General features: G+C 49.1%; 1 protein-coding gene across 2 annotated transcripts in view; it reads right to left on the bottom strand.

The window, feature by feature from the left end:
• Positions 1 to 951: 951 nt before the first annotated feature.
• LIFR (LIF receptor subunit alpha) overlaps positions 952 to 20,836 on the bottom strand; it is a 109,858-nt gene continuing 89,973 nt past the window's right edge. For both annotated transcript variants that reach the window (XM_080678467.1, XM_080678466.1), the window contains 7 exons: positions 17,583 to 17,762; positions 15,888 to 15,989; positions 14,729 to 14,896; positions 10,339 to 10,500; positions 9,649 to 9,742; positions 7,757 to 7,835; positions 952 to 7,387 (listed from right to left, as the gene is read on the bottom strand). In XM_080678467.1, coding sequence (XP_080534593.1) covers positions 6,764 to 7,387; positions 7,757 to 7,835; positions 9,649 to 9,742; positions 10,339 to 10,500; positions 14,729 to 14,896; positions 15,888 to 15,989; positions 17,583 to 17,762 — 1,409 coding nt within the window. In that variant the 3' untranslated portion in view covers positions 952 to 6,763. The remainder of the gene's footprint in view (positions 7,388 to 7,756; positions 7,836 to 9,648; positions 9,743 to 10,338; positions 10,501 to 14,728; positions 14,897 to 15,887; positions 15,990 to 17,582; positions 17,763 to 20,836) is intronic.

Below are 20,836 nucleotides of genomic sequence, written 5' to 3'. Positions count from 1 at the left end.
ATTTTAGCGTGATATAGAATACTGTACATTAAAAAAAAGATTATTCAGAGCGCTCTTTTCTTTCCCCAAATTATTACATCATTCCTCTCTTTCTGACCTTTCCAAAGTTTCTGGGGTCAATGGTGAAACCTGTTTTGACTCAAGGATTCACCACCTGGAAAACAAGTTATTTACTGGGGGCCCCGGTACTTAACTACTAACACCTGTCACAGTTAACTCAGACGTGGTCTACAGGTGCCTCCGGTTAATCCAAGCCCATTCAGTTCAGTTGTTCCTCTAGGTCAGGGGTGGGGAACCTTTTTTCTGCCAAGGGCTATTTGGATATTTATAACACCATTCGAAGACCATACAAAATTAACTTAAAAGTTAGCCTGCTGTATTTGGTCAAACATTTAGTTAACTTACCCCTAAGGCCTTGGCAGGTCCAGACCAACTATTTCTCTGTCCTTATACGGCCATGGGCCTGACGTTCCCCACCCCTGCTCTAGGTAAGCGCAGGCTATGTAGGAATAAATTTCTTCCCTATAAAGTTCTACTTAAGATCAATTCATACTTTAAAATTACTGAGGTTTTGCTGAGTCAATGACTATATTTCCAAATTCAACAACTTGCAATAAAAGTTTTATGTATTCCTAGAATCTCCAGAAATGTTGATGTTTATCTTCATAGGAAATTAAAAACAGTATTTTAAGGACCGGGATTTATTTGACAATGTCAGATATCCACTATTTGATTATTGTTATGCTAGCTTTCCTGGTAAATAGAATATAGATTTAATGAAGCATACAAAGGGGGTTATATCAATGGCATAGCCATTTAGTGATTGTCCGGTGTGACTATTTTGTAACCACTATAATTCTTAAGGGATGGAACCAAAAGTGTTAAAACAGAATCCACTTTTCCTAAGTGCTTAACACAGGAAGAAAATAAAAAAGCCCACATCTGTCAGTGTAAGTTGTAAGAAAATATATTTATTTTTTCCATGACAATACTATGATAAAATTGTTAAATACATGCATGTTTTAAAAACAGACATAAGTAACATCTTTAAGAGTTAACAGCCAAGCGTACTAGTTTTACATTTAAGGTCTCTTAGTAATAGGTTACTTATATTCTATGTTCTTGCTATAACCATGTTCTCCAAAACATATGGAAACTAAATTCTGAAATTATACAATAATATAAAATGACCAAATTTTCCATCCTGACGCTACATAATCTCCAAATTTTCACAAGGCAGAAAATACTTGTTACCTTTGTAAGTGGAGTTGTTTTATCCCACATTAAACTCAGAATTTTGCAAGTTCGAGCGAGCTGCACAAATGTCCTACAACCTGCAGTTTGCTTCCTGTATATGTATGTAAATGTTTCTCCTTATATGACTAAGCATGATCTTAGATACAGAACATCATGACTGATCATTCAGGTAAAAAAAGAAAAAAAGAAACAAAAGGTCCGTAGTGGTAACATTTCAAGAAATGAAGAAGGGAACAGGTTTAGATCTGCAGCCTCTCCCTCTCTTTCAGCTACATTTGCACACACCTGACTGAACGAAAATTAGTAAACAGTTGCTAGTATTTATTTAAAAAAAACACGAAGATATTTAACATACATCCCTTTTGAAAAAACACTCATTCTACAAAGAACCTTATAAAAAACAAAAACTTATATCTGTTCACAGTATGTGTATTTTGTAAACAGTAATTCACTATAATGCAATTTTGAAAGTAGAAATGGTGATTTCCTAGCACTTTCAGAACTTATGGCCAGCTAATGAAAGAGAATAAAAATAACAACATTCCTATGGTACCATCTCAAATTTGGGATCTCTCTCTATCCAGGCCAATCTTTTCAAGCAATTCTAAATTGAGCTTTTTTGTTTGTTTTTTTAAAGGCCATGTCCTTTATGGGTGGAAATAATGGGATAAAAACAAATCTTAGGCATCAACAATAAACGGAATAAGATTTCTTTTTGTGTGTTGCCTTTTATTCATAATGTGTCCACACTTTTCCTAAACATTATGTAGGAAAAAAAACTAAATAGGAGGATATATCATAAGTAATGGAGAAGAGTATTTGGAATTAAACTGGGGGCAGACTATTTAAAAAAATTTATGAAAATCATTATTCAGTATTGTTTTCTATGATCAGTTGCAAATGTCACAACACTAATGTCAAACCTAAACACTAACTTGTTCACATTTTAACAAAATATTGTATTACCACACAGAAATCTTTTGTGTGTTTTTTTATAATACACCCCTGGAATGCTTAGGAAAAATAATGAGTTCAGAAACTGAAAGTTAACCATTTAAGATGGAGTAATTATAAAGAGAAGTACATTTTAAATGTATATAACGGAGGTCAAAGAGGGTATATGGGGGATAAATGGTGATGGAAATAACATAAGGAGAAAAAAATAAATGTATATAAGGAATGCAGTAATTTTAAGTGAGCAATTCAATCAGGTGTACAAAGTATTTTTTGCTTAAGTGCAGCAGCATAAGGTCTATGTTGTTATTTTTATTTTTAAAAGTTCTGATTGGCTACTGCAAAGGCAATCTTAGGAGATAAATATACAAATGTAATAAAATCAATTCCCCTCTCAATTAAGTATTAATTTCCCCATTCACATCTCTTAGTTTTTACGGTATTGAGTTATAGCAACCAAAAAGTAATGTAAGTTATGACTGCTTTGTAATTGGTTAATATTCCATCAGTTATAGTTACTCAAGAGTTTTTAAACTTTTTTGTTTCTATGGTTCTTCAGCTAGGCACTTGCACATAAAAACATTCAGAAGGTTTCCTTCTTAAAACACTACTTTTAATTTTCATTAAAGTGTTGCACAGTTAGAATTTGTCTTGCATAGGTAAACTCTGTATAACCAGGACACTTATAATCCAAGATATTAACATTCTTAATACAGGGAGAAAGAAGCACTACTTAAGGTTAAACGGAACAGAATCCTGTCCTAACTCAGTATCATCATTCAGTGGATTTGGATGTGTTCTCGATCAAACCACAGCCCCTAAAATCTTACCACACACCATCAAGCCTGACACGTGGATTGTTGTTCTTAACCCTCACACTGGCACTGATAATCCCCTGGGCACGTAATCCACGAAGATAGAAGCAGACCAACATCAAACCAAGTACTTTCCAATGATATTCGAAGGTCATGCCTAAAAGATGCATTTTCAGTAAGGGTGGACGCAAATCCTTGCGTGAAAAAATGTTCTTTAAAAAGATGGGCACGGTACCATGAAACTTTTGTTTCAGCAGAAAATACCGGTTTAAAATAAATGCTGCAAAGAAATAGTTTGTCAAGAGAATGAGTGCTTACTTCGTCAACGAAGCTGCACGTCAATGCATTGTTGGTTTGCTGGAACACGTGCTGGTGGGTACAAACACGTCCCACGTCGCATACCCACCAAGGACAAAGGACTGGGAACACTTAAAGTGAGGGGGGAATGCGCTCTCTGGTGATACGTTTGCCTGAGTCTTTCCCAAGTTGTCACACGGCGGAGCCACGTCTAAAGCACTGGGTCTTCAAGCCAATAGTCTCAGATCTACACGTTACACCTTGACATAACACAGCCCTTCAGGAGAACTCCGGGAACCGCACAGTCTGGGACGGGACTCGGTCAGTGAGAAATTCTTCACTAAGCTTCCGGATGTGCCTCGTCTTTGAAGTTAGCTAATGAGCCCACATGTTACTCGTGAGATGCCCAATTTTACACTTGCAGGATAAAAGATTTCATAAAAGACACAGATTTTTTAACAGAAAACAGCAAAAATTACTTTAAATAAACAAGCAAAAAGTCTTCTCAGATCATGTGCCTGAGCAGTAGAAAATTCTGATGGCATTTTCTGTGTAATGACATGGTAGGGAGTACTTTAATTTCAAAGTACCATAAAATTGATTTCAAATTCCTTTTGGAAAGAAATATTCCTTAGTCTCCTTTACTGAACTATATCTAATTACTCAAATACAGAAAGGGCAGTAATGTTCTTTAATATGAATGATATGAAGACAAATTAAGAAATTATAGGCCTAATTTTCTGCAAGAATACAAGTTGCATGAAGTTTTACAAGTGGGGCTTTTGCCACAGCAAATGTTTAGGACTACATGTTCTCCATGAAATCCTCAGATCCATGAGCCAGGAAATCAATGCTGGTATGGAGAGTGAGGCTGACACTTCTGCCCTTGAACTTTTCCATGAATGGCTGCTTCCGGGTCTAAGCTGCAGGCACACAGCACCTCTGTCACCTGAGCACACAGACACTCAACTCAATGATCCAGGTTCTCAGGACCACAGTCTCAAACCCAGGCTTCTACAGGCAGGCTCAACACACTTAAGACTTCAGTTATACATGGGTCTACTCCATGCGATACTCATGTTAAAAAAAAAAAGGTCCATCTAATGTTAAAAACCTAACTAAGTCTCCTAAGAGTGCTTTTATATCGAGTAGTGTTTACTTAAGGGGGCCACTCACAAGAGAAAACCCATCCCAATGACCACCAGGGTCTCCCTTCCCCATGAGGGAAGCTGGACTTGAACTCGGCTGGGAGAGACGTGAACGTGTGTTCTGTAGGCAGCATTCTTCAACAACACAGTGGGACACAGCTCGTGGACAGAGGGAAAGGATTCGGGAGCCCCAGGGCTAGTCACCCTTAGCCAGACAAACGGATCATTAGTTAGAAGGGCAGACGGTCACAGGTGAAATACATCAGGATCGATGACAGAGCTCACACAATCTCTGATCTCTTCCCATGATCACGGTTTAGTGTAGAGCAAAAAATCCCGCCTTAGACAACACTGATCAAACTTACAGAGATAAAGGGAAGGACCTATGGGTTTCTTGGGGGATGAGGCAGGATCCTGTTGGGGACAAAGAGTATTGTGATGATGAGCTTTGCGGGGGGGGGGGGGGAGGAAGGGGAGCCCCAGGTCTGAGTGTGTCAGGTGAACGTTAAGGGCAGGAGTCCGAGCGGGCAAACTCTGTTAGGGATGCTCTAATTTGATAACCTGTCTCATTGATGAAAACCTCTATGAACTATTACATAGTTTAAATATTCTAGTGTATGTACAGAATTCTATTTCGTTCCACATGTCCACATACCGTGGAAGCTCAGGGACTCAGCTGAATTCCAGCAGTTAACATCAGGATTCATACTCGGAGCACCTGCACAGATCTTGCCCTTTGCCACCCTGTGGCTTTTGTCCACAACATGGTTTTGATAAAGATACATTATACGCTAGAAAAATCCCAAACTGATCCATTATGTACAGATACATTACAGAACCTCTGATGAGAAAAAAAAAACAACCCCAAAACAAAACAGGCATACCTTGACTTAAGGTATTTCAAAATTTGAAGTACTCTTTAAGTATCAAAAGACAAAATACATAGACCACCTGAGGGCAGGAACAAAAATAAGATACACTTTGTAGTTTTCCATCTGCTTTTCTGAGAACCACGTCCAATCCAGACATCACCTGTGAACCCCGAGGGCGGGCAGAGGCTGCCGGGGGACACCTGACTCTGGGCAGCTGTAACACAGGGGTGCCCATCGACTCACGTGGATCCTGTGACATTTCACCTTAAAGAGCCCTTGAGTAACTGTCCCTGTGAGAAGCGTGATCTTTTCAGTTGATCTTTTTAAAAGTGGAGGACTGGATCGAACAGTCTGGACTGATGATGACGTAAGAGAGAGGCGCGGCTCAGAGGCGCGATCAGAAGGAACATGGGCGCCGAGGTGTCCCAGCCGCGGCCTGGTCACCCGGGAGAAGCTGGAGCCGTCACAGCCGCACAGAGAGCGAACGCCGCTGGACCCTCGTCGTAGCCGTCTCACGTGGGAAGCCACCGGAATCGCGTGTGTAGGGGTGATGCTGAATCCGCGCGTGTATTTATGCAACTGACACCGTGGAACAAAAAGTAACCCAAATTCAAACAACAACAACAGCAACTTCGATCTCTAGTCTTGGGAATTTAAGTTTTAAATACCAGGCAATCACGTGCGGCACGGGAAGCCAGCAGGGCAGTCAGAAAGGTAACGGAGAGCTTTGAGAACCCCTCCAGAGGCAGGAAAGACGATGCCGACGCGGGCTGCTCAGTGTCGTGCTCCTGTTCCAAGTTTGTACCCCTGAGAAAACTGTGTGACGGACGGACACCCTTTATACAGCAGGCACAGCGATCCGCACACGGATCACACCAAACGCCACCCAGCTGTCGCTACGTTAAACAATGACATTAACCTGTAAATGCTGTGGCGGGAGGAGGAGAAGCGTTGAAGGTGTTCAGATCTGTGCTTGGGTTTCATCCAGGATGGAGTCAAGGGCAGGCAGGCCCACGCCCCCTGTGGCTTTGACGTTCCCCTTGCCTGCAGACCTGCTTGCAATTCCGCCAAGTGTCCGTATGAGAAAACCAGGAACGACAGGACGGGGGACGGTTGCCGGGGGATTAGTTTTGCACGTATGGGCCGGGGCAGCATTCGGCTTGAAATACTTCCGGAAGGGAGAGAAAGGGAGAATTCTTTGGCTCAAATCACAACCAGCTCCAGACCTTGAGCTGCGTGGGCTGAGTCTCGGCGTGACTCTGCCGTGTAGACTACGCGGAAAGCAGCGGACACAGCCGTGTGACACACGTGGTGGCGCCCACCTCGCTGGCAACACTTCACAGGACCCCCCGGGGTGCTCGGGCCCACGCGGCAGCACCGGCCAGGAGAGCTTATTGAGATGGCGGACGGAAGGGACATGTTAATCGTTCGGTTTGTTCTGGAAGAAGTTTGTGAAGGACCACCCTCCTCCATTGGATCGTGGGGAGTCTTCGTCCTTCGGGGGGATCAGGAACTGTCGGGAGTTGATGGAGCACGGGCTCCCGAAGGACACGACGTCGCTGTTGCTGTCCGTGGACCGGGGGGAGTCCGGGGACACCAAGGTCCAGGCGTTCACATTGGCCTGAGGCCTGTAACCCGCCGTTTTCTCCAAGTCCCCTTCTGCGGCGGCCTCGTCCCCGGCACAGGTCACAGGGAGGTGCATCTGGGGCTTGTAGCCGCCCCCCGGCCCCGGGTCCGCGTCCTGCTCCGCCTCCGGCTTGGCCTGCGGCTGATACATGGACTGGACATCGATGTACACGACTTGGGAAGTCCCCCCGGCGTCCTCCGCTCCTGGGTTCGGTATTTCTTCCTCGATGACGGGGGGACAGTAGGACACGGCCACGTGGTTTTCGGGCTCTGCCTCGGAGCCGTCCGGGGGACGCTCGGCCACGGGAGAAATGATTTCTGTATCCTCTATTTTAGGGACTGCTGTTCGAGTTTCCAGAACCTCGATGTTATTTGGAGTACAGGGGTTCATCTCCAATGTTTTCATGGCACTGCTTCCCTGGAAATCAATTTTAAGGCAGAGATTAAGGCAAGCACCAAAGCTCCCACGGAAAGCCACATTATTGCATCTATTTTTTCACATCTGCTTGTAAACATCCGTCTCTGCGTTCTACAGTGCCTACGAGAGCACAGCTAATTTTGTCCCTCCACATCAATATTATTCTTGGGATTAACAGCAGTGGGAAAGCGTATGACACCAATGATTTAAAGTTAATAATCGTAGAAATTCAGCAGATGGTACAGCCCTTTATTTTTTTCCATCTCTTTGACTTAGGTTGACATTTACACGTTAAAAATTTTCACAAAAGACTAAAAACACCAAAAGCCAGTACTTCAAAGATAATTGTAGAAAAAAACACAGGATTACCTCACAGACAGCTTTCTGAAACTGTAACGCTTTACAGTTTTCAGGATTAGGAATATCAGGGTAGAAGGTTTCTTTTATCCTTTAAATAAAGAATTAAGTACATTTAATAATTATAAGGTTAGCGATTAGACAACCAATAGTTAATACATCATGAGGATTACTCTGACATTTCATAAGAATAGTGTAACGGACATGAGATAAAAATGTGGGATCAGCCCTGGCTGGTTTGGCTCCGTGGATAGAGCATCGGCCTGTGGACTGGAGGGTCCTGGGTTCGATTCCGGTCAAGGGCACATGCTTGGGTTGTGGGTGCAGGAGGCAGCCAGCCGATCAATGATTGTCTCTCATCATTGATGTTTCTATCTCTCTCTCCCTCTCCCTTCCTCTCTGAAAGCAATAAAAAATACATTTTTTAAAAAAGTGGGATCATTTTTAGTGTGATCACTAGAACTTCCCGCACGATGCACTGAGAGGCTCCCCTTTTAATACATAAACCCCTACTTTTATTTCCAGAGCTACAATAGCTCATGTCTCTTATGAAAACGGAAAGCACAGAATTAAAACGTGACCGTGCTAGCAGGCCAGAAGCAAAGCGCAGGCCTCGCTCACGTAAAGCAAGTGTCTGTGCCGCAACTGCACGACCTGCATCACGCAGCCTCTCCCGCTCCTAAGGGCTCGGACTGCGAGACTGAGAGAGAGAAGGCTCTGGACTGTGAGAGAGAGAGAGGCTGTTCGTCTTGAGCAGAAACTAAACACAGACAAAAGAAAGACTCAGTGCCATACCCCACTTACAGCTATTCAAGGGGCTTTCTCATTCAACATTCCCGCAGGAAAAAACTGTTAATGCAAATCTGAAATGCTCTAGCATCAAAGTCAAACCCTCTCCTTACTTCAGCTTTTTTTTTTTTTTTTTTTTAATACTGAAATCAGTATTATGAAGTGATTTCTGGTCATGAGAATGTGGTTATTACGAAGGTAGGGCAGGGCATTCTACAGATATCAATCATTACTATTTTGATTTAGAAGCCAGGATTGCTAGAAGGAATTCTTGCTTTTGTCACAAATGGGGGTATTTTTAAGGCCAGTGAGGACGGTCGATGCATGAACACCACCGTTTGTCCTAGCCCAGCCCACGGCAGACCTTGCCAGCTGACCACCAGGCGCTCTGTCTCGCCTCGCCTCACTTCTCCTATTGCCATTCATCCAGACACATAGTGCTTCTCACTTTCTCCAGATGGTCAACATCTTTCCAATTCCTCAGAGAAGTCATTTTCTCTGCCTGGAGCATCCTTTGGGACTCTGCCAGATGGAACTCCATAGGGCGCCTTGGCAACCACCTGCAGTGACGGGTCCTCCTGCTGTTCTCAGGGTGCCCACCACCCTGCCGTACCCGCCCTCTGTGGGCGTGAATCTGCTGGAGGGTTATGGGTTTAATGCCCAGCGCCCCCTACACTCTTAAGTCTACACATTGACTTAGTTTACCACCATTTCCATCCTCACGTGGGAGGAGACATCCATGTCTGTTGACTAAACGAATAAATGACCAGATTTTCTAAATAGCTCACTAGACAAGTGAGATCTTAATCATTAAGCTACATTTAATCTTGCGTAAAGCTACTGTCATAGTTAAGCGTGCAAAGATTTCTTTTGAGTACAAATACTATTCCTTTAAATTATTAGGAAATACAGCAGGGGAAACATTTGTACTTTTACTTTTTTAATTTTTAAACCTTTAAATAATATGCTAAACTCTTGCCCCAACATTCGATCCAACATTAATCCTTACTAAAACAAGTATTTCTTTTTACTAACTAGCTTCAACTGAAAAAAATGTACTTATTTGTTAAACATAAACTAAACAAATGAGCACAAGTAAACGCAGGTCCCATTACCATTCTCGTTTCCGGTAACAAAGGACGCTGGTCACCAACCCGACAATGACCGCCACGGCCACGGGGATGAGAATGGCGATGATTAACCCCACGGCTGGAAAGAGAATGTTGCAAATATTAAAACCCCCCACTTCCAGGATGGAGTATGGAATACATTTATATTAGAAAATATTTAAGTTGGTAGCGGAGAAGAAAGAAGTCCCGCCTGCTCCAGGAACACTGAAACTATTCAAGTATAACCTTCGAGTACGTCAGCAGTTCCTACCCTCGCACTTAAAGGCTTCCGAGCAGGGTTTCTCAATCTCGGCCCTATTGACACTGCGGGGGAAGGCAGCTGCGTACATGGTAGGAAGTTCAGCAGCATCTCTAGGGTCCTTACCCCTCGCTCTCCGGAGTGCCAGCAGACATTGCCAGGCGTCCCCAAGGAGGCAAAATGCGGCCCCCCCCCCCAGCCCCGAGCTGAGAAGCACAAGCTCGCAGTCATTTACGTAAGCGAGCGTGTGATCGCCAAAGTAACTCACGAGAATAAATGCAAAGTCCTCTCAGGGCCTTTTACCCCTGCCGTGTACCCACTGGAAACGTGCGATCGGATGGGAACCTTAGGAAAGAGGACCCCTAACCTAAACACAAGCCGCTGGAAACACGGCGCCTCCGAGTGTGGGAAGCATCTCCACGGCCCATTAAACTCACAGTTCTCCTTGGTCACCACGAACATGCCCTTCTCGGGGCCCAGGCCGCCGTTCGTGTAGGCCCGCAGGACCAGGTGGTAACTGGTTTTGCCTTGAAGGTCGGCGATCCGCAGTGTCTTCTGGGAGATGTCAGTGATGTTCTTAACTTTCACGTCGGAACGACCTGTTTTGAAAGTGAAGAGGACTGTGACTACCTCTATGCATTTTACACGCGCGGTTACCGTAGCTGTCACCCCCGCGTCCCCGGGAGGGGAGTCCAGCGGCTGCCCATCTGCAGGCCCGGGACCGGGGAGCCAGCCAGCGCCACGGCCACGCTCCACCTCTGCCGCCGGGTGGCCACGTGAGCTGGACTTTTATTGAAATGCCCTGAACCTGAGCGTCTCCAACCAGGAAACAGAGTATCGGGCCTTATCTGGCGAGGCCGTGGGAAGTTCTCGCACACGCTGGCTGCCCGGAGTAACGCCGGGCCCGTGGGAGGCAGTGACGACAAGTCGCTTCTCCCTCTGCTGCGAAGAGCATGAAAAACCACGAGCAAGCCCCCCCGAGGCGGGGCAGCGGTCACTCCGTCGGGCCTGCCTGTGCGTTGAGGCCAGAGCAGGGGTGGGCAAACTTTTTGACTGGAGGGCCACAATGGGTTCTTAAACTGGACTGGAGGGCCGGAACAAAAGCATGGATGGAGTGTTTGTGTGAACTAATATAAATTCAAAGTATAGGAGCGGAGGGGAGAGCAAGAGAACCCTCCGCTCTTTCGGCTCCGCAGGCCGGATAGAACAGCCGAACGGGCCGGATCCAGCCCGCGGGCCGTAGTTTGCCCACGGCTGGGCCAGAGGCAGCGAGAGTGCACATCAGCGGAGAAGACTCCAAACCACCCCGAAACAGGCGCTTTCCAATGAGACACCAGTGAGGCAGCCCCTCAGTCATCCCCAAAAGTAGAGAATTGTTGAGAGGGCTTCGCCAGCACACACAGATGCATACATAACCCACAGACACAGACAACGGTGTGGTGGTGGCCAGAGGGAGGGGGCGGGCAAAGGGGGAAAAACGGGGACATCTGTAACAGTGTCCATAGTAAAAATAAAAGGAAAAAAGAAAAAGAATTGTTTAAACTATTATTTTTTAAATTTCACCCGAAGCAACACAAGACACTAGTTTAAAAAAAATTAAATCGTATTATAGAGCTAAGAACCAAAAAGCAGCAGTTCCCTGCCAGGTCCTGCCCCCCACCCCCCACCTACACCCACTTTACAATCATGTTGTTTCCTTGGCTATTTGGTTGTGTGGGACCACGCAGAAAGTTGTGGTCCAACAATTTCAAAACAAACGTCGATGGGCAGTGCTTGATCTTTAAATTTCGGAATTATCTACCCATGTCCCACAGGCAGACGCTTCGCTCGCTCTCACCCCTACCCCTCTGCCCCCAACCCCACATCATTCATCCAGAAACACCAACACCTTTGGCACAGCTGGTGTCTGCACCATTGTGAGCATATAAATATGGAAGAGTGCTAAGACGAATTTTGGTATGATGTCTCCTGACCTGCTTTTCTGTTGTTATAACTGCTTTTTACCCTTATTTGCTTGCTGTACCAATTCCTGATTCTTCCTACATCCTCCAACGAATAGTCAATACAACTTTCTACGTGGTCCAACACAACCAAGACCCAGGATCATGGCCCTTCCCCAACCCTCTGCTGGCCACCCGCCCCCCTCCGGTCTGCTGCCCCCCGCCCCTCCCCAGGCCACTCCTCCCAGAGCCTCTGCCCTGGACTGGACCCCCCGCCCCACGACGTTTTCACGGGTACACTGGTGTAGCGGCTTCCTGAGAGAGGGTGCGTGCGGGAAGGAAGCGTGTGCAGGCCTGCACGTCTAAAAATGTCTCCGTTCTGCTCGCATACTGGTAGGTAGACGGCCGAGTACAGAATTTCAGGCTGAAAATAATTTTCACTCAGCATTTTGAAGACACAGCTGTGATACCTTCTAGAACAGCCTTGGGCAAACTACGGCCCGCGGGCCGGATCCGGCTGTTCTATCCGGTTCTCTTGCTCTCCCCTCCGCTCCTTTACTTTGAATTTATATTCGTTCACACAAACACTCCATCCATGCTTTTGTTCCGGCCCTCCGGTCCAGTTTAAGAACCCATTGTGGCCCTCGAGTCAAAAAGTTGGCCCACCCCTGCTCTAGAATCTGGTGCGTTGTTGAGAGTCTGGGGCCAGCTGAGTTCGGAGGGAGTTCTGACCTGGCTTCTGAGGTTTCCGTTAGTGTGTCAGTTCTTTCTAATACACACAGCAGCTCTCAGCGGCCCAAAGACAGCTTTGCTCTGCTTTAAATACTGCTTCCCCACAGGGAGCCCGTTCCCCCCGATTTCTTCCGGTTCCTGTCTTCCATGCAAGGAGCTTTCTCAGCCGCCCGGTTACCCCTGGCGGCGACCCCCGTTCCAGAGCCACTAAAAGGCCCACGAAGGCCCATTGCGCGTGGGTGGGTTCCCTGGTCGGTGGGCCCACTTCCTCCTGGTCGGGAACGAGCAGGCTTTCCCCTGGGACGACCCTCAACTGTCAGCCTCTGTATGTCCTCCACCAGGAGCCATTTACCTTTCCCGAAGGCAGCGCCTCTAATCCCGGGCCTGAGAACACAGGCCCGAGACGTCCTGTTAGCTGGGTGGGGAGGAGGAGGGGGGAAGGTCGTGCCGTTCCTAAGGTGTCTCCTCCCCCCGCCCCCCCGGTCCCATCCCGTCCCGTCCCATCCCGTCCCATCCCATCCCATCCCATCCCATCTGGAGGCTCTTGGTTCAGTTTCTCCAAAAAAACACCCCTCTTGTCGTCAGGCAGGGCAGAGGCATTCATATCAGCCACATGAAGCTGGCGAGGGCTTGGGTTCTAACTGCTCCTCACGCAGACTTTCCATCACCCCGCAATGTCCAGCCCAGATCCATCCTGACATTCGCTCTGATCCTGACCCCTCTGGATGAATCCAATGATTTCTCAGTGACGCTGACTGCCCCCTGGATCCCACCACTCCCTCCCAACAGCCCCCCAGTGTCCAAATCCTCTTTCCTGGCGCACTCCCACCTCTCTAGTTCTCTTGTCTCTGTGGCTTTATGCATTCTTGTTTTTTTTTTTTTTTTTTTTCTGTCTTACTGTAATTTTACTAACCAACCCACCATGTCGCACTGGAGGTCTAGCTGCTAGAATTTTAACTGGCTCAAGTGTAAAATCTCTGAGCATTTGAGGACAATTACACCAGACTCTGATGTCCGTGGAATTTGGCATGTAGGGGTTCCCTCCTTCACAGGCCACTCCGAAGGCTCAGGAAATGCAGGCTCGGTGACTGGGAGGCGCAGTTAACGCAGCTGCTCTGGGGAAGGGACTTAGCACAGGCCGGTCGGCGTTTCCACGCGGAAATGCCCTTCTCTACCTGTCAGACCAGCACTGAATAATTAAAGTGGCTTCTTTCCGGGGAGCGGTCCTTAGGGAAATGAACGCCCTCCAACTGATCCGATGACACGCTTGAGTAATGTGGCTGCGAATAAGGAACATCTGACTCCCACAGAAATACATCGTAGGGAAAAGCCAGAAGCCTACATCGGTATTTCTGTAGCCGCAAATCTGGGAGCTCCGAGTTCTCTAAATTCTTTGGGCATGCACTTACAGGTGTCAGGGCTTGGCTGTATTTTTAACATCTAATGGATACACTCGTCCCCCGTCGAGGCAGTGAAGTTTCTCAGTTCATTTTGGCCGTGGCTGTGAGGGTGGCTGTTTGTCAGAAAACAAAGGCGGCTCCGAAGCTATTCTTTTGGTTCCTGAGTTTTCCTCCTCCATTATTACAAGTTCAGGAAGACTGGTGTTTTTTGTTTGTTTGTTTGTTTTAAATAACCTTCATAAGATGCTATGGCAGGGGTGGGCAAACTTTTTGACTCGCGGGCCACAATGGGTTCTTAAACTGGACCGGAGGGCCGGAACAAAAGCATGGATGGAGTGTTTGTGTGAACTAATATAAATTCAAAGTAAAGGAGCGGAGGGGAGAGCAAGAGAACCCTCCGCTCTTTCGGCTCCGCGGGCCGGATAGAACAGCCGAACGGGCCGGATCCGGCCCGCGGGCCGTAGTTTGCCCACAGCTGTTATGGTATGGATCATGCCAGACTTGTAAGAGATGGGGCTTGGAGTCCAAGGCTTCAGAATAAATAACTTGAATAATTTCTGAAAGACTGCACACTTCACTTAAAATGTAGCTCCGACCTTAAGATTCTCACATTCATAACATGAGTGCATTTTCACTTGCCCGTTTTTCAGAGTTTTGGAAACCGGCATTAAAGCAAGGAGCAGCGCTTCCTCCTTTACTTGTAGTGAATGAAGAGCTTCTGGGAAGCACTGCTGTCACCTGAGCGATTCACTTACCCGATTCCAAACCCCGCATCTTCGAGGTGTCTCTCTCTCCTTTTTCAAAGTAAAACACGTAGCCTCGTAGAAAGCCTCTGAGCTCCTGCACGGGTATATCTTCCCACTTCACGAGGATCGAGTCTGCCGACGTGTCCTCCACGGTGAAATTTGGGGCAACGGTTGGAGCTGGAAAAGGGAAACGGCCAGCAGCTGAGGGAGAGCTCACAACGCAGAGTAAGACATCAACGGTTAATGAGCTTCCAGCCTCAGAAAGAGCTAAGCTTGCCCTCGAGCCCAGTGGTCGGCAAACTCCTTAGTCAACGGAGCCAAATATCAACAGGTCAACGATTGACATTTCTTTGGAGAGCCAAATTTTTTAAACTTAAACTTCTTCTAACGCCACTTCTTCAAAATAGACTCGCCCAGGCCGTGGTATTTTGTGGAAGAGCCACACGCAAGGGGCCAAAGAGCTGCATGTGGCTCGCGAGCCGCGGTTTGCCGACCATTGCCCTAGCCGACTTGGTTCAGTGGATAGAATGTCAGCCTGAGGGTCCCGGGGTGGATTCCTGTCAAGGGCACATGCCTAAGTTGAGGGCTCAATCCCCAGTAGGGGGCGTGCAGGAGGCAGCTGATCAATGGTTCTCTCTCCCCACTGATGTTTCTCTCTCCCTCTCTCTTCCTCTCTGAAATCAATAAAAATACATTTCTTAAAGAAGAGCTACACTTCAAATGAAAAACTTATTTCCTATTTAATCACAGACGTGCGCGGATATTACTACACACACTTGGGCTGTGAAGCTAGCAACCAAACACGCAAAGACAGAAGTTGCAATCTAGGGCAGCAACCTACACAAAGTCTCTAAGCGGCTATTCAAACAGATTCCATTTGTATTTCCCCTCTTTATTGATGGTCTGGCATAAGTTACCAGGTGTTTAAATTTGTGTTAACTACAAATTAAGTATTTTTGAAATACGATTTTTTTTCAGTGACAATAAATTTGTGAAATACAAACATTAAATGAAGTAAGAATAAGGAATCCTAAATAATTTTAAATGTATCACACACATTATTCTTCCTTCCTTGAACTCAACATCCCAATTTAATCTACTTTCAGAATCCAACTGTTGTCAATTCATGTTATTTTGACCTCTAAGAAAACGTACCCATGTAACTTACCCAGTTCTTCTACATATCCAATCACAGAGCGCAGCAGCTGATAGCCGTGGTTTCTGCACCCGTACAGGAAGAAATGGTACCGCACGCCGGGGCGAAACTGATCTACAGGAGGGACACAACGGCTATGAATATCTGTTTTAGAAATATCAAACTTAGAGCAGCTCCCTCTGAAACGGCCAAAGCAAATTTCCAACACACGCTTTCTTATTACAAACGTTATACGTCCATATTTCCCAAACTGGGGAATGTTCAGAGTGGAAACTGTCAAAACACATTAAATTCACGTTTCCTGTAATGAACACTTCAGCATTATAACCCATCACCTTGAAGAGGGGAAAATGGTCATCAAGGCTTTGATTTTGTTCCTTAAAACCAGGCAAAGGCAGACTGACTCCGCGTTGGGTGACCTTGGGCAAGTGACCTAACTTCTCTGCACCCAGTGGGGCCTTGGCTCCTCTGCCTCGCGGCTGGAAGGCCCTCCTCCTCACCCCACAGGTGTCCGCTTCGACTTCCATCCAGAGACGGCATCTAAGGGGGTGCCTCTCCACGTCACCACCCCCGTCCCTCCCACCAGGCCCAGGTGAGGACGATGGAGGAGAGCACACGACACCAGTGTGACAGGCTCAGGAGCTGCCTGTGGGGGAAACGCGAGGGGAGGCCCAGCAAAGGGGTGGGTGCAGCCAGCTGGGAGGTGCAGGGAGAAAGGATAACAGGGGGCCACCATCCCTGCCCTGGCCAATTCTGCACCGGAAACCGTTTGGCTGCCTTCCAAGCAGACCCTGAACATGACCAGACCCCACACATGGTCATCTAACAAAGGAGTCTCAATCCCACCGTCTGACAGTGATAGGGGGAACGTGGGGGAACAGCCAGCGCTCCTTGCTCTCGAACCACACGAGCAGGGGAGGGCCAGCCGTGGGGGAAGGACGGCTCCACCCCCGGCTGCGGGATCCGGGCCCCAGGGGTAGAGACACAACACTGGTCAGCTGCTCGGAAGGAACAGTGTGGGTGGAAAGAGGGTACTCATTCCCAAGGGCAAGGCTGGCGCAGCCTGCAGGTTCCCACGTGCCCCTGGGGCTAATCCAGGCCGCAGGGCCTCAAGGGCAGCTCACCAGAGGCGGTTAGCCATCAGGGAGCCGGCCCCGCCCACTGTGCCTGCTGCCACACCGAGTGCTCTTGATGGACATCAGGCAAAGTAGTCATGTGGGTGCAGGGCCTTCGTACTCAGCGTCTGCCTGACCCTGGTACCGGGGCCCTGGGCAAACACAGGCAGTACCACTGCATGCGGCCCCACTCATAGTTCTGTATAGCCTCCTCCGTGAGCATCTCCCATGTTGTTAAACCTTCCACACACGCTTCAGGGCTGCTTCACTCTCCATTTCATACAAGTGCCAGGACCGGCTCATTCTCCTACTCGCCGTGTTCAACGCTGACGACGATAGATAGTGCTGTGCTGAGCATTCTCAGCTGTGAATCTGTGCTGCTCTCTATCTCTTAGAATAAACTCCTAGACAAGTAATTCCTAGATCGAGGGATGTGAACCCTTTCACACACACATGCCCCAAAGCACCTTCCAGAAAAGCTGACCAGCCCACAGCCTGCCCAGCGGGGAGGGAGACCGGTCCCTGCACCACACCAGCCGCCCCCGAGGGCTGCTCCCCGACCCTGCCCCCGGGGAGCCCTCGGAGCACGCACCCGACTCGATCACGGCCTCGGTGCTGTCGGCGGGGACCTTCTTCCAGTCCATGAGGCAGGGCTGCGGCTGAGACGCGTTGCACCACTTAATGACGTAGTCGCAGGTCATGTTGGGGTCGTAGTTCCACGTGAGGAGGATCCTGTTCCCCATCCCGACTGTCTGCTCTACTTTGAGATCATCTTCAACGAGAAAGGAGGGCGTTTTGCTGACGTTACAAATAATGACATAAGGCAGACCTCATGAAAATGGGCAAGAGTTAGAAAACTCAATTCACTGCAGAGAAATTTCAGAATAGGGCTCCAGCTAGGTAAACCTTTAGGAAGTGTGGGAGTGGGGCTCTGCTGTTTTTGTTGTAACTATGGCAATCACCTGTGCACACAGATGAACTCAGCAGCTGAAACAAAGGAATGAAAAAGCAGGAGGATCGGGGGCGGGTAGTGGGGCCAGGACACGAAGATAGAGGGCCAGGGTCGGGAAGGCCCGGGCAGAGGGAATAGTGACGGCACCGGAGGGGACGGCAGGCCGGACGGGGCGGGGCGTGAGTGGACAGTCCAGGCTGCGTCCTCCTCTTGTCACCCCTGTGGGTGCGAGCTCTGTGGCAGTGGGGGCTGAGCCTGCAACCCCAGTCCGGCCAGAGCACACACAGCCAGAGAGGGAGCGCAGTAGCAGGAGGCAGGTGTGGCAGCACCAGCCTGTCTCTTCGTTCCTGGAAGACTCCCCCCTCCCCCTGCATGGACTGCAGGGGCTCTCGGCAGGGAGAGGAGGAATCTGCTGCAATAGTTTGGGATGAACAGCTGTGGGATGGGATGGGATGGGATGGGATGGCCGGTGTGGGCACAGAGGGGCAGAAACCGAAACAGGGCCTGTGGAAGATGGAAGGGTGAGGTGCAGAGGCTGGTGGGAAGGGGGCCTGCGTGAGGCTGTGTCGGACCTGGGCCTGGGTGGTAAGGGAGGCCCGAGGTGGGGGGTGAGAAACTAGCGTGGGTTAGGACAGCGTGGCCAAGAGGGAGAGGGACATTTTGTCCACAGTAACAGGAGAAAGAAATACAGTCGGCCCTCTGTGTCTGCTGATTCAATCAAGGGTGAAGACAGTACTTTCTTTTTCTAAGTTTGGAAAATGTATTTACTTTCCCACATCACCAACCATTGATATGAATAGCTTAATCTTTTATCTCCTCAGGACAAAACAGCACTATTGAGTATCCATCACAGCCTATGGAGAACTTCAATTTTAGGTCACAGCGTTAAGAGCTCCTGGTCTTAGTCCCATAGCTCTCTTTGAATTGACCCATGAAGGCAGTCATCTGCATCAGCGGCTGGGAACCCGAGGATGCGAAGGCCACCTGCACGCACTGTTCTAGCCATTCTCTATGAGAACCGTGAGCATCCGCGGGTTTCCTGGAACCAATCCCCACACGTACTGAGGGATGGCTGTCATTTCTGTAACTGACGTATGCTTAAGGGTTTAGTAAAAAGCCAAAGATTTTTTGATCAAGATTTTCATTCATGAAGCAACCACTACAGAACACAGACAACAATATGGCTCAGAATAAAGAGGACTTTGGGCATTAACAGCGTTGGCTCAGTGAGATTAAAGGCCCCCAATGTCAGCCTGTGCTGCCCGCAGGCCTGCCGCTCGGGGACCCTCCGGGACAAAGGCTGCTTCGGAGGTCAGGAGCAAGAGCGGAGGGCCAGGTGCTGTGAGCTCTGCAGGTCACTGTCCTCTGGAGACACATGGAAAAGGCAACAACATCGTTCTCGCGTTAGAAGATAACCCAGCTGCTTCCCATCATTGAGAGCAATGAGATACCTAAGTCAGTGGTCATCTGCTTCGGGGTTGTTCACACATCTCTCTCTCTCTCTCTCTCTCTCTCTCTCTCTCTCTCTCTCTCTCTCTCTCTCTCCAGGGCTGTTCACACATCTCTCTCTCCCCCTCTCTCTCTTTCTTTCTCTTTTTTTCTGCTGCCACCCTCTCTGGGGCAAGGGCGGGTGTGGACAGCGAGGTGTGGACAGCCAGGTGTGCGCTGACACTGGGCCTGGGGGGTGAGGACAGCCAGGTGTGCGCTGACACTGGGCCTGGGGGGTGAGGACAGCCAGGTGTGGACAGCCAGGTGTGCGCTGACACTGGGGCTGGGGGTGTGGACAGCCAGGTGTGCGCTGACACTGGGCCTGGGGGGTGAGGACAGCCAGGTGTGCGCTGACACTGGGCCTGGGGGGTGAGGACAGCCAGGTGTGGACAGCCAGGTGTGCGCTGACACTGGGGCTGGGGGTGTGGACAGCTAGGTGTGCGCTGACACTGGGCCTGGGGGGTGTGGACAGCCAGGTGTGCACTGACACTGGGGCTGGGGGGTGTGGAAAGCCAGGTGTGGACAGCCAGGTGTGCGCTGACACTGGGGCTGGGGGTGTGGAGCCAGGTGTGCACTGACACTGGGCCTGGGGGATGTGGACAGCCAGGTGTGCGCTGACACTGGGGCTGGGGGGTGTGGACAGCCAGGTGTGCGCTGACACTGGGCCTGGGGGGTGTGGACAGCCAGGTGTGCACTGACACTGGGCCTGGGGGGTGTGGACAGCCAGGTGTGCACTGACACTGGGGCTGGGGCGTGTGGACAGCCAGGTGTGCACTGACACTGGGCCTGGGGGGTGAGGACAGCCAGGTGTGCGCTGACACTGGGCCTGGGGGGTGAGGACAGCCAGGTGTGCGCTGACACTGGGCCTGGGGGGTGAGGACAGCCAGGTGTGGACAGCCAGGTGTGCGCTGACACTGGGGCTGGGGGTGTGGAGCCAAGTGTGCGCTGACACTGGGCCTGGGGGGTGTGGACAGCCAGGTGTGCACTGACACTGGGCCTGGGGGGTGAGGACAGCCAGGTGTGCACTGACACTGGGCCTGGGGGGTGTGGACAGCCAGGTGTGTGCTGACACTGGGGCTGGGGGGTGAGGACAGCCAGATGTGTGCTGACACTGGGCCTGGGGGGTGAGGACAGCCAGGTGTGCGCTGACACTGGGCCTGGGGGGTGTGGAGCCAGGTGTGCGCTGACACTGGGCCTGGGGTGTGTTTTGTGTTTCTGAAACGTGCTTTGCTCCCCTTTCCCTCCTTCTGATTCCCTGGCAATCCACTCAAACACAGAACCAGTTCGGTAACTAGTGATAAGACTGCCTCGAGCCAGAAGGGAAAAGATACTTAGAGGGCTCTGTCTGGACCAATCTGTCTTCCTTTAGGAGTGGGTGGTCAGAGAAAGATGCCCCATACTGGGGC

The sequence above is a fragment of the Plecotus auritus genome (assembly GCF_963455305.1).
Source record: "Plecotus auritus genome assembly, chromosome: 7".
In the NCBI taxonomy this organism is placed as follows: Eukaryota; Metazoa; Chordata; class Mammalia; order Chiroptera; family Vespertilionidae; genus Plecotus; species Plecotus auritus.
The sequence above is the reverse complement of the archived record's forward strand: the minus strand, read 5'-3'. Positions and strand labels throughout refer to the sequence as shown.